The sequence below is a fragment of the Canis lupus genome, chromosome 18 (genome assembly GCF_011100685.1).
Source record: "Canis lupus familiaris isolate Mischka breed German Shepherd chromosome 18, alternate assembly UU_Cfam_GSD_1.0, whole genome shotgun sequence".
NCBI lineage: Eukaryota > Metazoa > Chordata > Mammalia > Carnivora > Canidae > Canis > Canis lupus.
The window spans coordinates 52,749,132-52,763,629 of NC_049239.1; the positions used below are offsets into that span (position 1 = coordinate 52,749,132).

General features: G+C 53.1%; 2 protein-coding genes across 29 annotated transcripts in view; one reads left to right on the plus strand and one right to left on the minus strand.

The window, feature by feature from the left end:
* The window catches only part of GPHA2 (glycoprotein hormone subunit alpha 2), a 32,937-nt gene extending 31,887 nt beyond the window's left edge, over nucleotides 1-1,050 (plus strand). For 26 of the 27 annotated variants that reach the window (XR_005373641.1, XR_005373642.1, XM_038564031.1 and 23 more), the window contains 3 exons: nucleotides 168-270; nucleotides 433-617; nucleotides 729-1,050. Coding sequence is in view for 25 of the 27 variants with exons in the window: in XM_038564031.1 (XP_038419959.1) it covers nucleotides 168-270; nucleotides 433-617; nucleotides 729-830 (390 nt within the window). In the remaining 2 variants the exon portion in view is untranslated. Of the gene's footprint in view, nucleotides 1-147; nucleotides 271-432; nucleotides 618-728 lie in introns of all 27 variants that reach the window. The other variant, XM_038564049.1, reaches the window with a different exon arrangement.
* PPP2R5B (protein phosphatase 2 regulatory subunit B'beta) lies at nucleotides 1,047-9,527 on the minus strand. 2 transcript variants are annotated; one of them, XM_038564026.1, is made up of 14 exons: nucleotides 9,187-9,525; nucleotides 8,259-8,714; nucleotides 7,312-7,508; nucleotides 6,617-6,718; nucleotides 6,386-6,478; nucleotides 6,126-6,256; nucleotides 5,016-5,075; nucleotides 4,807-4,915; nucleotides 4,214-4,267; nucleotides 4,091-4,141; nucleotides 3,848-3,967; nucleotides 2,867-2,994; nucleotides 2,540-2,641; nucleotides 1,047-1,837 (listed from the first exon to the last, which is right to left on the minus strand). In XM_038564026.1, the coding sequence occupies exons 2-14, from the start codon at nucleotides 8,455-8,457 to the stop codon at nucleotides 1,690-1,692; spliced, it is 1,494 nt and encodes a 497-aa protein (XP_038419954.1). In that variant the 5' UTR covers nucleotides 8,458-8,714; nucleotides 9,187-9,525; the 3' UTR covers nucleotides 1,047-1,689. The 2 variants fall into 2 exon arrangements, with proteins under 2 accessions (XP_038419954.1, XP_038419955.1); XM_038564027.1 differs by having other exon boundaries at nucleotides 1,698-1,837; nucleotides 2,540-2,723; nucleotides 9,187-9,527.
* Between the last annotated feature and the right edge of the window lie 4,971 nt (nucleotides 9,528-14,498).

Sequence of the window (14,498 nt, forward strand, 5' to 3'; positions counted from 1 at the left end):
GTCTCTGCCTCTCTGTGTCTCTCATAAATGAATAAATAAAATCTTAAAAAAAAAAAAGAAAGAAAGATAAGCCTAACCCTGGCTCATTCACCTGGAGGCACACAGTAAGGAACTCCCCCTCCCACCTGCACACTTATCTAGAGATAGATATCCACCCGCTGTTTCAGATACCCATGGCATCTCCCCAAACGCTGTTCCTCTGCCTGCTGGTCCTGGCGGTCACTGAAGGTTGGGGTCGGCAGGCGGCCATCCCAGGCTGCCACTTGCACCGTGAGTAACCCTGAGGGCAGACAGCTGGGTGGGAGCAGAGAGCTAATGGACAGGTCCAGAAGGGCGGGCAGCACCCTCAATGGACCCACACTGAGATTCCAGTGACAGAACTAGGTGAGGCTTCGCAGAGGCACTGTCTCCCACTTGCCTGTCTCCTTCTAGCCTTCAATGTGACAGTGCGAAGTGATCGCCAAGGCACCTGCCAGGGCTCGCATGTGGCACAGGCCTGCGTGGGCCACTGTGAGTCTAGTGCCTTCCCTTCCCGGTACTCTGTGCTGGTGGCCAGTGGATATCGACATAACATGACCTCCGTCTCTCAGTGCTGTACCATCAGTGGCCTGAAGAAGGTGAGAAGGCCCAGCCCAGCAGTGGCTCTTTGGCGGTGGGGAGACAGAAGAAATGGGAACCTAAGATGGCCCAAGGAAGGTGAGTGAAACACGGATACTTCTCTCCCACAGGTGAAGGTGCAGCTGCAGTGTGGGGGGGACCAGAAGGAGGAGCTGGAGATCTTCACAGCCAGGGACTGCCAGTGTGACATGTGTCGCCTTTCGCGCTACTAGCTCATCCTTTCCCTTCCTCCTTTGCCTTGGTCAGAGGGTTTGAGTTGGAGTATATCTTGTATATCCCAAGCCTCATTCAGGACAATTCCAGCTTCCTTAAGATTCTGTGATTGTCGCCAGTTTCTGCCTCTCTCCTACCTCTGCCTGGCCTCCTAACCAGACTGTCATCACTTCACTCCCCTCTTTGTACCTACCCCTAAATAAAGCAAGCAGTTCTCAAGTTTCTCTCTTTATTAAGTCTACCCCCAGCCAGGGGAAGGGGGAAAGACCATGGTAACTGTGACACCCCCCCACCCCAGGACACGGGGAATCTCTTCTGCCTGTGCCCTCACCCCTCCCCCTGCCCAATAAATAAAAAGGGGACAAGGAAGTACAGGGTGAGGGAGAGGAGGGAAAGAGGATGCCCCAGGCCCAGGACAGTGTCTGTGTTGGGGGTGAGCTGGGGAGAATAAATAGACCATGGATCCCATGGTAGGGTGAGGAAGGACCTCATGCTGGCACGAGGCGGGGCAGGCAAAGGGCTGAGTCCCCTTGTTCTAGGCAGGAGCAGGGTGGGAACCTGCCTGCAGTCTGGAGCCCAGCTTTTCAGGGCAGGTACAGTACCCAGTGGCAGCTTCCTGGTCAAGCCTGCCCTGGTCAAGTCCTGCCACATAGGCCTGAGAGTTCTGTTGCCAGGACCACCATCTCCTCTCCTCCTCTCCCCACAGTGAAAGCTGCCCACAGTGGGCCAGACAGGGTGCCCTCCAAGCCCACTCTGGCAAGGCCAGGGGTAGGTGTGTGTCTCTCTGGGCCCCTGGGTAGGAGAGGGGATGGAGGGGCTGATAGCTCTGGATTTAGCTCCTCCCCTTCTAGGGGATCTCTAGCTCTGACCCCCACTGGTGGCCACCTGGGGTGTAAGCCGTTGGAGGGGTGTCTCTTTGGCCCCTTGGGTCCCCTGTAACCGGCGTAGCCGTAGCTCCTCCAGGCCTTGCCATAGTTCCTGACGCTCCCGGGCCTTCTGCTGCTCCCTGGGGAGAGAGAGTGAGGCAGTTCCCCTGCCCGGGCCCACCCACAGTCCAGCCTCCCTCACCACCACCCAAGTATAAACGGACTCTAGGGCAGCCCTGGTGGCGCAGTGGTTTAGCGCCGCCTTCAGCCCGGGGCGTGATCTTGGAGACCTGGATCGAGTCCCACATCAGGCTCCCTGCATGGAGCCTGTTTCTCCCTCTGCCTGTGCCTCTCTCTCTCTCTCTTCTCTCTCTGTCTCTCTCTGTCTCTGTCTCTCATGAATAAATAAATAAAATCCTTTAAAAAATAAAATAAAATAATAAAATAAAATAATAAAATAAAATAATAAAATAAAATAAAATAAAATAAAATAAATAAAATAAAATAAAATAAAATAAAATAAAATAAAATAAAATAAAATAAAATAGAATAAACGGACTCTATGGGATCCTCCACTTAGGGAAGAGAGCACAGGGAAACTGTCCCCTGACCGCAGTCATGAAGCTGAAGGGGAGGAAGTTCCATACCTGTAAGAAGACTTGGGAGCATGACTGGAGGGTGCAGTGGGGAGCCAGGCATGGATGGCCCAGCAGGAACACAGGGAGAGACTAAACTTCTGATCACACAGGACATGGGCCATCCTCCTAGGCTCCTTCCAACCCCAAGGAGCCAGCTCCTCCCTGCCTTTTCCCCTCTCCCCCCATGCCCAGCCCAACACTCACTGCTGCTTTTCAAGCTTGTAGGAGGCTGTGAGCTCATCAAACAGCTTTCCATTCATCTCCATGAACGTCTTGAGCACATTGTAGATCAGAGACACGATGGTTCTTGGCAAGGTCCAGGGAAGGGTGAGGAAATGGGAACCACTTCAGTTTGGCGCTGCCTCCCTCCCTTGCACTCTGCCTACCCCTGTTCCCCAAAAACACATGCAGCTCTGAACACCACAGGCACTGCTCTCTCCCTGCTCCTTTCCCCTCCCTGATCCTCCCAGGTCTGAACTGCCTGGCCCTGGACCCAGCTTCTGTGGGTTAGGTCAAGGCCTAGGCACTCACTGATTCCAGTGCTCCTTAGAGACTTGGTAGAGGGTCCCAAACACAGCAGGCAGCACAGTGTGGCAGTTGTCCTCGATGAGGCTCAGGATATACTCATTGTTCCAGAAATACAGAGCCCGCTCTGCAACCTGAGGCAGCAAGATGGCAAAGGGAGTGCCTCGTAGGGGCTTCCCTGAATGTGCAAGGCCTGGTATCCACCCCCACCCCTAAACCCAGGGTGCCCTGCCCCCAATCCTCAGGGCTCATCTGACCCACCATAGGAGGCAATGTAGTGAAGAGAAAAGAGCTGGATTTGGAGTCCAATGCTCAGGATTGAATCCTAGTTCCACTACACACTGGACATATGACCTAGGGTGAGGCATTTTAACTTCCCAGCCTCAGTGTTCTCAGCTATAAAATGGGGCTAATAGTAGCTATCTCCCTAGGGCTACTGTAAGAATCAAACAAAGTGTTTAATAAATGTAAATGCCAGAGTCACCATGAGGAAGACCTGACTTCCACCACATTAAGGCCCATAAGAATGGGCAAAAGTCTGCACACATGTATAGGAATATAGCAATTACAGCCAGCCCGAGGAAGTGGAACCAAAGGCTGGGCACTGGAGGGGGACTAATGAAATCAAAAGCCACTAAGAAGAGGGGAGCAGAGATAACAGCTCCTCTGGAGCACATTTCAGTTTACCAAACAGGCTGGCACTACACTCATCACCACCTTGTGAAGAGGTCACTGTGGTCCACTTTACAGACAAGGAAGCTTCTATCAGATTGAAGTGGCAAAGTGATTGCCCAGGGCCCCTCAGCCCATGGGGAGCATGTCTGAGGCCTGACCCTAGGTCTCCTGATCTTAAATCCAGCATCTCCCCCATCAGACCCTGGTGGGTCCAGAGGAGAAACTGAAGGTGAAGAGAGCTGTGTTAGGTGGACTGGTCAGCCCTCCTAGTCCATACCCCAGCTCCCACCCTTCCTTCTTCCCACCCCATACCTGGAAATGGGGGCTGGAAACACAGCGGGCCACCTGCTTAAAGAGGGGCTCCTGGATCTTCACAAACTGGGAGGGCTCAATGACATCAAGAATCTCTTCCATCTCCCCCAGAAACATCACCTGGGGGTAGGGACACAGGAAACAGCTGTTCCCATTTCCCCCACACACACATTTGACTCCTCTCCAGAAACGGAGCCCTCCTGACCCCCCGCCTCTGGAGGACATCAGAGCCTTTCCTCATACCTCTTTCTGGGTACAGGTTTTTGGCCAGTATTTGAGCAGTCCTCGGATCACCTGTGGGAGTTGAAGTAGAAAAGAGTCAGACCTGAAGGGGTGGGGCCTGCCTTTCCCCCCAGAGGTACTCACATGCTCTGTCAAGGTGGCATCCTTCTCCAGGAACTGCACCACACAGTATGCCAGCTGAGGTGGGGTGGGGGTAGGGGGAGAGGAAGACCAAGGTCAGGAGGGGACCATGACAGGACAGATGTTTGCTCACTTACTGTGTCTCCTCTCTCATTCACTGAACATTTACTGACTGACTACCTAGGATGTACCAGGCACATGCTCTGTGTGCAGGGACACAACCATGTTCTCCCAAGGGGAATATTCAGCAAACTAGACCTTGCAAATTTTACAGAAGTTTCCATAATTGAAATCTACATCACAATCTGTGGGAATATGGAAAGAGAAGAGTTTAATCTTGCCTAGGGCAGGTCAGGAGGGAAAAGGCTGGGAAGGCTTCACAAAGCTGATATCCAAGATCAGCCTTAAAACATCATGGAAATTCTCTAATGTAGATGACGTATATGGAACAGAATTAGCAAAGAGAAAGAAGGTGAGGGAGGATCCTATGAATTCATGACTTAGTGTGGCTTGGAGCAGAGTGTTGGACTGACTGAATGGATGCCCTAACTCTCTCAGGATCTCTTTGCTGTGGCAGGGCCAGGCCTAGGCCTTACCTGGGCATGAAAAACAGACAGTGACTTGACAGAGTGTAGGGGAATCAGGACCCGGACCAGGAACTGCTTGTGCTCAGTCTTCAGGGGCAGTGCAAAGCCATTGATGATGCTGAGAAGGGGACAGAAAAGAGGAGGAGGGCTCAGATGACTGGGCCTCAGTCTTTTCTCCCAGAATCCTGACGCTCCAGCAGAGGCCCAGAGACAGTCACCTTCCTAAGATCTCCAGCAGTTCAGCCACACCATTGAAGTGTTCGAATTCATAGATGAATCTGTGAGAGGAACAGGAGGATGTGGAAAGGCTCAGAACAATGATAGCAGGCCCAGGCTCCTCTCAGCCATCCTGCCTGCCACCCCACCCTGCACAGTAATCCAACTCTCTCCCCACCCAGAGTCTTAGCTCCCTTCCCAAGCCAGGCCCCACTGAGATCCACACCCTCCGCTGAATCACCCTCCTCAGCCTAGGCACTGGTGCTCAAACCTCTCTTCTATGAGGCATTCCAACCTCTTTCTCCCCTAGACCCTAACTCTCATTTTCTGGCCCCCATCCAGTCAGCAGACACCTAGCCTGCAACCTTTGTTCATGCCTCTCAACCAAAAGAATGACAAACATAGTATCTACTCTGCATTACGAACTTCCCAAAATTATCCTGAAAGATATGGCTTATTAGATCCATTATGCAGATGAAGAAATCGAGGCTCAGCAGTTCAATGACACCCGCCCCAAAGTTAATAAGCAGAGGATCTAATGGACTCTGAGATCCTGGAGGACAGGGATCATGTGTCACCTATTTTGTAGCTAACAAGCACAAGAGCTAATGTTTCGGAGTCCCAGCCTTGGTCAAGAAGCTACATACTGTATGCTTTGGAGGCACTGTCTCATTTCACCCTGATGACTGTCCCTGGGTGAATACAGCTATCATTCCCATTCTAGAGATGAGAGAAAATTTGCCCACATTCCCCTAAACATTTGAACCAAACTCAAAAAGGCCAGTGAGCTCCAAAGCCAATCTCAACTATAAGGCCATATGAGCCTCTATGCCCATGGGGCACTGCTGCTCAATACACACCTGCAGGAAGAATCCCTTTATTTGGGTTTTTACGGCCTGGCACATCAAGGGTCAGAAGATTCGATCCCAGGCCCCCAGGACTGACCTAGTTAGTCCCTGCAAACCAGTTCATCTCCCTCAGTCTCCTCATCTAGAAAATGGAAATAAATACCCTTCCCCTGCTGAGCTCATGGGAGCCTCTGGCTCCATCTTCTCCCCTCCAGCTCTCCCCTCCCTCCCCAGGCCTCAGCTGGGCAGGCAGCAGGCACCCACCGGAGAAAGATGTGGCTGCACTGTTTGCGGATGTAGGCCCGGAGCCCCAGGAACTTGCCATAGACCCGGTGCAGGATGGTCTTGAGGTACTCACGCTCCCGGGGGTCCTCACTATCAAATAGCTCCAGGAGCTAGGGGACCCAGGGTCAGGAGGTCAGGGGAGAGAGGCCAAGCCCAGGTCACTTCCATCCTAGCCCAACACCCCTCAGAGAGCTTGCCCCTGTCCCATGGCACCCCCCAGCCTGGGCTCCCCACTTCACCATCAGGACAAACTTTTGATCCACATATCTCTTGGCCACGGAGGGTTGGAAATCTGGACTTTCCAAGAAACGCAGGAAAAACTCATATACCAGCTGGGAGTGGGGACAGACAAAAAGGTGAGTTCAAGAACAGCCTCCTTCTTCCCCTTGCCCTACTGCCCTCCTCCTCCAGTCTAGAGACTCTCTCCCATCTCCTGAAATCCAGCTCCCTGCCTTCCCCAGGCCCCATACCTGCAGATGTGGCCAGGAAGGCTCAAGGTTGGGTTCATCCTCTTCAGGATCAAATTCAGGGTTCTCACTGGGTGGTAGGGTCCGGAAGATATTCACTGAGATCTGAAGAGCAGGAGCAGGGCTCGTTTAGGAAGAGTCCTCAAAGGCAGAAGCCAGGAGGTCCCTTATCCAAAGTTCTAATGAGCCTCAGCACCTGCCCCAGCAAGCAATTCACTCGTCAACAATCACTACCTGAACACATGGAAGCCCTGGGCTGGGGGCTGGGGACCCAGGAGTTAACAGGATACATCTTGCCCTCTACTGGGCACAGTCCAGTAGGGAAGACAAGATGTTAAGTGGTAAGGTCTATCGACATTCTAGTCAGCAAAAAGGAGAGTTCTAGCTTGAGCACAGAGAAACTTCATGGAAGAGGCAGCACCTGAGCCAGACCATTGAACTAAGGGATGTGGGGTAATGCACGCCAGGCCTTGGGAGAGCATAAAACAAAGTGCAGGGTGGGACAGGCCCAGCAGGCACAGAGGTGCCTACTTGGGCCAGATGCAGTGGGGCTGGGGGCAGGAGGAAGAAAGATGCAGGCCTTGAGGCTAAGCCAAAGAGTGTGGGGTTAGTCTTCATGGAAGAAGGGAGCCCTGAGCAGGTCAGTGGGGTTCCATGTCCCCCAATCCTCCCCCAGAGGTCAGGGGCCAGGTGCTTACCATGCGAATGATGTCTGGGTAGACAGGCTCAATGAGGACTCCTCGGGTGCTCCCCACACACTCCACCAGCTCATTGAGTGCTGCCCGCTTCACCTCCTTCCCCTTCAGGTCAGCCACACAGTCCAAAAAGTCAAACATCACCCCACATTGGGCCAGCTTCCGGCTCAACAGCTCATGCAGCTCAGAGGCTGGCACATCTGGGGAGAGGGAAGGGGGCTGAGCCTGTGCCCCGGTGCCAGAGCTCTGGGCATGGGCGTACCCTCCAAATCCATAGAGCAGCCTCCCCGGGCCCCAGGCCCATTGCCCTTGTGTCATCCCCCACTCTCTGCAGAGACCAAATCCTCCATTCCTGCAGGGTAAAGGAGCTGCATCTCTTCTTCCTAACCCAGGCTCAGAGAGCATGATGGCCTGATTGAAAGCAAGGTAAGAGACCCCAGATGCCCGGGCTTTCCACAGGTGCCTGAAACAGCCGTGCCTCCCTCTCAGAGCTGGCACGCTATTCTAAGAGCCAGAAATGGGAAGGAGGTTGGGGGCTGAGGATCTCTTGGGTGCTCTTTGACTCAGCTGGTCGGGGGCCCTGTGGCCCAGGGATGGGGAGACTACATAACAATCCACAGGGAGCCATGCTGAGTACCTGCTCCAGGACCCAGGCAGTGGCCTCCTGGAACCCAGGCTGTGAGCCCCACCCTTGGCCCTAGTCTGCCCCCCAGGGTGGCGCCACTTCCACATGCCCCACCTCCAAGGATGACAGGCCAGTCAGGCCATGCGTCAGCAGAGAGGGCTGGAGGGCTGGGGGGTGGGGGTCATCTCCAGTGCCGGAGTCCCTCATCTGGAAGGGGCCATCTAAACCTTCTAAATGCAACTGCCAGCTGCTGGTCACCACTCACTGCAGCTTTGCTTGCCTTCCCTGGGACACAGGTACCCTGGTAGCCAGCAGCAGGGCTCACCTTTGAGCAGGGGCAGTGGAGTGAGCTCTTGCTGGTTGCTCTGATAGCGGAACTGAGAGGAGCTATGGGAGCGCCGGGGCCGGGCTCTGCGAAGGGAACGGCGGGAGAAGCCATCCACCTTGTCGGGTGGGGGCACAGGCGATAGCCCTGGGGAAGAAGGGCTGGTGGGGGTGCTTGCTGGGGGCAGTTTTGTCTCCATGGTGGCCAGGTGGTGGGTCAAGCCTTCAGAGCCCCAGGGGTTCCCTCTGGGCCTGGAGGATGCCAAATGAGGTGAGGCTGACTAACTTGGGCCCATCCTGGAGGGGGGGGTGCACACAACCACAGTCCGGCCCCCCCCCCAGGGCCTTTGGCAACTGCCCAGGCCTGGGGGGCAGGCAGAGTAGAGAGGAGGATGGCTCAGGTCTCAGGTCCTTCCTGGGGGTCCCGAAGAGTCCAGTTAGGGTTCTCACCCTGGACCTTTTGAAAATGAAGTCAGGGCAGAGAGACCAGCAAAAGAAACAGAGAGAGCCTATCAGTTCTTCCAGGAGAGACTGTGTAGGGCTGCTCAAGTCTAAGTGCTTAAGTCTTCTTTTTCCTCCTACCCGCACCCAGACCCTAAATACAGGCACAGCCCCTTCCCACAGAAGCATGTTCCACCCTTCTCCCAGACTGAAAAGCCCCAGGTTCCAAAACAATCCCTCTTGGAATGGGGCCTATTCCCCAAACCAGCCCCTACCTAGAATGGGGAACCTCGTCCTCATCCCTGGCCCCTAACAGAACGGCCCCCTTCGGCTCCGCTAATCCAAGCTACCAGCGACTTCCCCAAGAATGGGGGGCTCTATCTCCAAGCACCCCTCCCTCCTAAAACCTAGCAACCTCCCCCCACCTCAGCTCCTCCTTCTTGGCTCCCCAAATCTCATCTGCCTCCCGGTGCGGGGGGGACACTCACTTCTCAGAAGCCCCGACTTCCGTCCCCAACCACCGGGGGCTGCGGGTGGGGAAGGGGCGGCTGCCGTTCAGGGCTCTTTCGCAGCGGCTCCGCTCCGGGCGCTGGCGCTGGCGCTGGGTGGCGGCGCTCCTGGGTTCTCTCTCGGCTCCGCGGGCCCCGGAGCATGCCCCCAGGTCAGCCCCAGGTCGGGGTGCGGGTGTCCGGGGCGCCCTAGGCTGCCCGGGCAGCGTGCGGACCTCTCCTCAAGTCTTGGGGCCAGACCGAGCGCGGCGCTGCGCCGCGGGAGCTCCGGCTCTGTGCGCACCGGCACCCGCCGCCCAGCAGCTCAGGATGACATCAAGTCACCTCCCCCCGCCCCCCCCCCCCCCCCGGCCCGCACCTCCCCGAGGGCTGGGGGGCGGAGGCGCTGCGTCAGGAAGTTCCTGGGGCCGCTGGGAGATGTAGTCCCTTCGCCGCTTAAAGGGGGCTGTCAAACCAAAGAGGTAACCCCTGCAGGGGCCTGGGGTCAAAGCTTAAGCAGAGTGGGATGGGGTCCACTGGGGCTAGGCCCCCGCGTTCTAGAAGAGAGACTGCTTGGAAGAGAGGACTCAGGACCCTGCACCAGGAAGATGGGGGTGATGCCAGGACCCTGGCAGGAAAGAAGCTCAATCCTATACCAGGCCAAAGATGTGGTCGGCTTCATCTGTGCCCCAGACATCCCACCCGCAGGGGAATCCCACCCTTACCCCAGAACTGTGGACACTTCAGAACCCATTTGGATACTGGCACGGAATTAGTTAATAGTCTGCAGTGAGCCGGCGCCTGCTGGGAGAGGTGTGGTGCACCCAAGACTGCTGGGAAATGCAGTCCGCCCTCAGGCCTGCAGTCCCCCTCCCATCCTTCGCGGTCTATGGTGACATCATGGTCTGGGGTTTAAAGAGCCAGCCTTGGAATGGCAAAGCATCAGAGCAGGAGGTGCTCCCTGGTGGCGCTGCCATTCCACCCCAGGCAAGCTGGCCTCTCTGGACCTCCTTTAGCCCCTCTGGGCCCTCAGATGTGATAGTGGGGTCTCTTGTTCAAAACCTTACTGCAGGGTATCCAAGGTACAGGTGGAATTCCAGGAGTTTGGCATTCTGGACAAAAAGTTCCTGGCCTCCAGTCGTGGGTCTCCTTTATGGGACCCGAGACCTCAACAACGGTTATTTCTCTTAACTCCATCCCCCACACTACACTGTGAAATCTCCACCCAGGACATAGAGGTCAGGGAGGGGTCTAGGGCCATTTTCAGAATCTTCTCACTCTGCCTTACACCTTTGTGACCACTCAGCTATCTTCCCTGCTACAGAGGGAACCTGGGTGCCTCAGTGATGCCCACCTACTGTAGCAACAGAAAGCGAAGACCATAATTTAACCAGGCTGGTGTACAGGGCTATACGATTAAACAGCTGGCCAGCAGCCTCCCTGCTCAGAAATCTTCAACATGCCTTGTCCACCTGACCCTTGATGTCCTCATCTGTCAAAGGAAAACCCATAATTTTCTCCTTGCCTACATCGCAGGCTCAGAAAGTGAAGCCCATCCTGCATCCCTGCAGAAAAAGCTGGGAGAAAGCAGGCCCACAGAGCCTTCTACACCCAAGGTGAGGACCCCCAGGCCCAGAGAAGAGAAGTGCTTTGCCCACAGTCACAAAGCTGGGGCCATAGGCCTTCCAGCCTAAGTTAGGAGGGCACCAGCTCCCACCTCTACCCTACACTCCCTAGGGGCTAGTGCCCTGAACTCTGAGTCTGAGGGTCTCCAGGCCAGAATGACTGTGGAGGGTTCATGTTTTACAGAAAGGGTGTGTTCTGTTTGAGGATTTGGGGGCCTGAATGGTGGAAGACATAAAACTTCCTATAAGTGGTATTGGAACTGGGTCTCAAAATAGATACAATGTCACCTGGGGGGTACAGGGTAAAAATTCTTTTTTAAAATCATCATTATTGAGATGTCATTCACTTACTATACAGTTCACCCATTCTGGCATTGTTGTTTGATGAGTACAGAGTTTCGGTTTTGCAAGATGAAAGAAAAAATTCTCGAAATTGGTTGCCCAACAATGTGAATATCCTTAACACTACTGAATTGTACACTTTGAAATGCTTAAGATGGGCAGCCCGGGTGGCTCAGTGGTTTAGCACCACCTTCAGCCCAGGGTGTAATCCTGGAGACCTAGGATCGAGTCCCATGTCAGGCTTCCATATTCCATGCAGGAGCCTGCTTCTCCCTCTGCCTGTGTCACTGCCTCTCTGTGTGTGTGTGTGTCTCTCACAAATAAATAAATAAATAAAATCTTTTATTTATTTATCTATTTATTTTTTTATGACAGTCACAGAGAGAGAGAGAGAGAGGCAGAGACATAGGCAGAGGGAGAAGCAGGCTTCATGCACCTGGAGCCCGACGTGGGATCCGATCCCGGGTCTCCAGGATCGCGCTGCGCCCTGGGCCAAAGGCAGGCGCCAAACCGCTGCGCCACCCAGGGATCCCAAATAAAATCTTTAAAAAAAAAAAAAAAAAGAAAAGAAATGCATAAGATGGTAAAATTTGTTATTTGTATTTTGCCACAATTTAGACAAAATGCAAAACCCAGGCCCTCCACCATGGACCAAGTAAAAAACCACAGCCCCCAGGCCATCTTCCATGATCCCTTCCACACCTATCCAGATGCCACTGAAGGAATTCCCAGAGGAACTTCTGGGAGGGCTATCTCTGGGAAAGGGACAGCCCCTGCCCCCTCAGGACCCTTGAGGCCTACAGCCCCTGGTTTGCCTGATTAGTTTCTACCTAATCTAATAAGGAGAGGCCCCCAAGGAACTCCACAAAGCCTGACCCTCCCCCTTTTCTCTCTTTGGAATGGAACCATAGCCTGAGCCTTCATACCAGAAATACCCCTGTGGGGCCCCCACACCACCTTCCCTCCCAAGAGTATACCGTCTTCTTTCCTCTGTATTTTTATTCTTCCATTCAGCTCCTGCTCCAAGGCTCCGGGCCAGGTTGTGGAGTGACAACGTCTTTGGAATTGGTCTTTGGTGGATCCCATGGTGCATTGAGGGACGCAGTGACACTTTTGTGCTCCCGAGTCCTATTTATTCCTCTACTGTGATGCAGACACAGTGGTATGTCACAGATATGAGTACAGCCTCACTGGAGGGAAGCTGACCCAAGAAGCAGCTACCCCAGATTGGGGGCCTGGATATTGGGAATGGCTCTGTATTCCCAACTTTTATGCATAATGCACCCTGTTTTCACAGCAGGGGAATGACTGCGTCTCTTAGTCTGGACATCAGGACAACTTTTCCTAGACTCCAGAATACACTCTTCCATTCCTACTGCCTTTGGGAGAAGTGATGCTTGTTCGTTCACTTGCTCCCTAGGCTCTTGGACACACAGCCTCAGTTTTCCTGTCCTGTAAAATGGGGATGTTGGTAGTACCTCCCTCCAAAGGTGTGGTGAAGTAATATGCCTATAAAGTGACAAGCCGGGATCCCTGGGTGGCGCAGCGGTTTGGCGCCTGCCTTTGGCCCAGGGCGCGATCCTGGAGACCTGGGATCGAATCCCACGTCGGGCTCCCGGTGCATGGAGCCTGCTTCTCCCTCTGCCTATGTCTCTGCCTCTCTCTATTTCTCTCTCTGTGACTATCATAAATAAATAAAAATTAAAAATAAATAAATAAATAAATAAATAAATAAATAAATAAATAAATAAAGTGACAAGCCTATGGCCCAGGACATCACACAGGCTCAATTCATGGTGTCTATCACTTTAATAAACATGTGATGAACACAACACTGCCCCTGGCCTGTCATGGGGAGAAGCTGATCTCTCAGTTCATTCCACGGGTATTTTCCTATTAGCCTGCCTCCTTTTAGGGAAACTTCCTTCCCAGTGCTTCACGAAATTCTTTGAGGCTGTTCCTTAGCGCCCTCCAGGTAAAGAAGTGTACCACCTACTAACCCAACCCTAGGTTACAGGGGATGGCTCCCAGAGGAACAGTGACTTGCCTGAGGCCACAGAAGACTGGAATCCAGGTTCCTGCCCCTCAGGCCAGGATGGTTGCCCTTGCTTCAGACTGACTTTTGGCAGTAGACTGCAGTAGAGGCCACCTCCTTAGTAAGGCTAAAATAGGATTATTTTACCTTTACCTGTGGGTATCCTTTAAGTCACCCATGATGCAAGAGGGCTTGGGTGACCAACCCTGTTGAGCAGGAGTTGGCAAACTTTCTGTAAATAGCCAGAAAATAATTATTTTTTTTATTTATGAGAGTCACAGAGAGAGAGGCAGAGACATAGGCAGAGGGAGAAGCAGGCCCCATGCACCGGGAGCCCGATGTGGGATTCAATCCCGGGTCTCCAGGATCGCGCCCTGGGCCAAAGGCAGGCGCCAAACCGCTGCGCCACCCAGGGATCCCCAGAAGGTAATTATTTGAAGCTTTGCAGTCTCTCTCTTCCCCTGCCAAGTGCTCAATTCTGCTACTGTAACACGAAAGCAGCCCAAGACAGTACTCAATTGACTGTGGCTGTGTTCCACCAAAACTTTATCGATACTCACATGTGAATTTCATAACATTTTCATGTGTCAGGAAGTCTTATTCTTTTGATTTTTTTTAAAAAAACTACTTTAATTTTTTTTTAAGGTATTTATTTATTTATTTATGATAGTCACAGAGAGAGAGAGAGAGAGAGAGAGAGAGGCAGAGACACAGGCAGAGGGAGAAGCAGGCTCCATGCACCGGGAGCCCGACGTGGGATTCGATCCCGGGACTCCAGGATCGCGCCCTGGGCCAAAGGCAGGTGCCAAACCGCTGCGCCATCCAGGGATCCCAAAAAACTACTTTAAAATGTAAAAAAAAGTTGTACAAAAGTAACAGACCCCTGCATAAGGGATTTGGAATCCATTCGTTATTAATTTTAGGTTAGAGATAAGAAAAACTTTTTTATTTTTTATTTTTTATTTTTTTTTCAGAGAGAAGCTGGAGGGCTGACCAAATGCAGGGAGAAAGGGTGGGGTGGGGTGGGTAAATCTCCTGATCAGCACTTCCAGGTGAGGGATGGTGAAAAAAAGACTTCCCTGGTGATGGACTTACCGCAACCGTGATAAATTTGTTTTCTTACTTGTAAGATGTTTTTCTTAACTGTAAAATCGCCACCTTAGAGGGTTATGAGAACCGAATGAGATAAAAGATGGTAAAGTGTCTCGCAAAATGCAAATGCTTACTCACTTAATTGTTTCTACGACGCGCCGGAGCTCTCGGACTCTCTTCCTCCGGGAAGCTGCCTCTTAAGTTCGGTGGGACACTGT

Bases quoted from the DNA above. Each gene is read 5' to 3' on its own strand.
- PPP2R5B (XM_038564026.1), bottom strand. From the start codon at position 8,457: ATGGAGACAAAACTGCCCCCAGCAAGCACCCCCACCAGCCCTTCTTCC. The intron at 4,916-5,015 runs GTGACTGTCTCT...TCCCCTTCTCAG, and splicing joins CTGCTGGAGATCTTAGGAAG to CATCATCAATGGCTTTGCAC. The intron at 3,968-4,090 runs GTATGAGGAAAG...CCCTACCCCCAG, and splicing joins AAACCTGTACCCAGAAAGAG to GTGATGTTTCTGGGGGAGAT.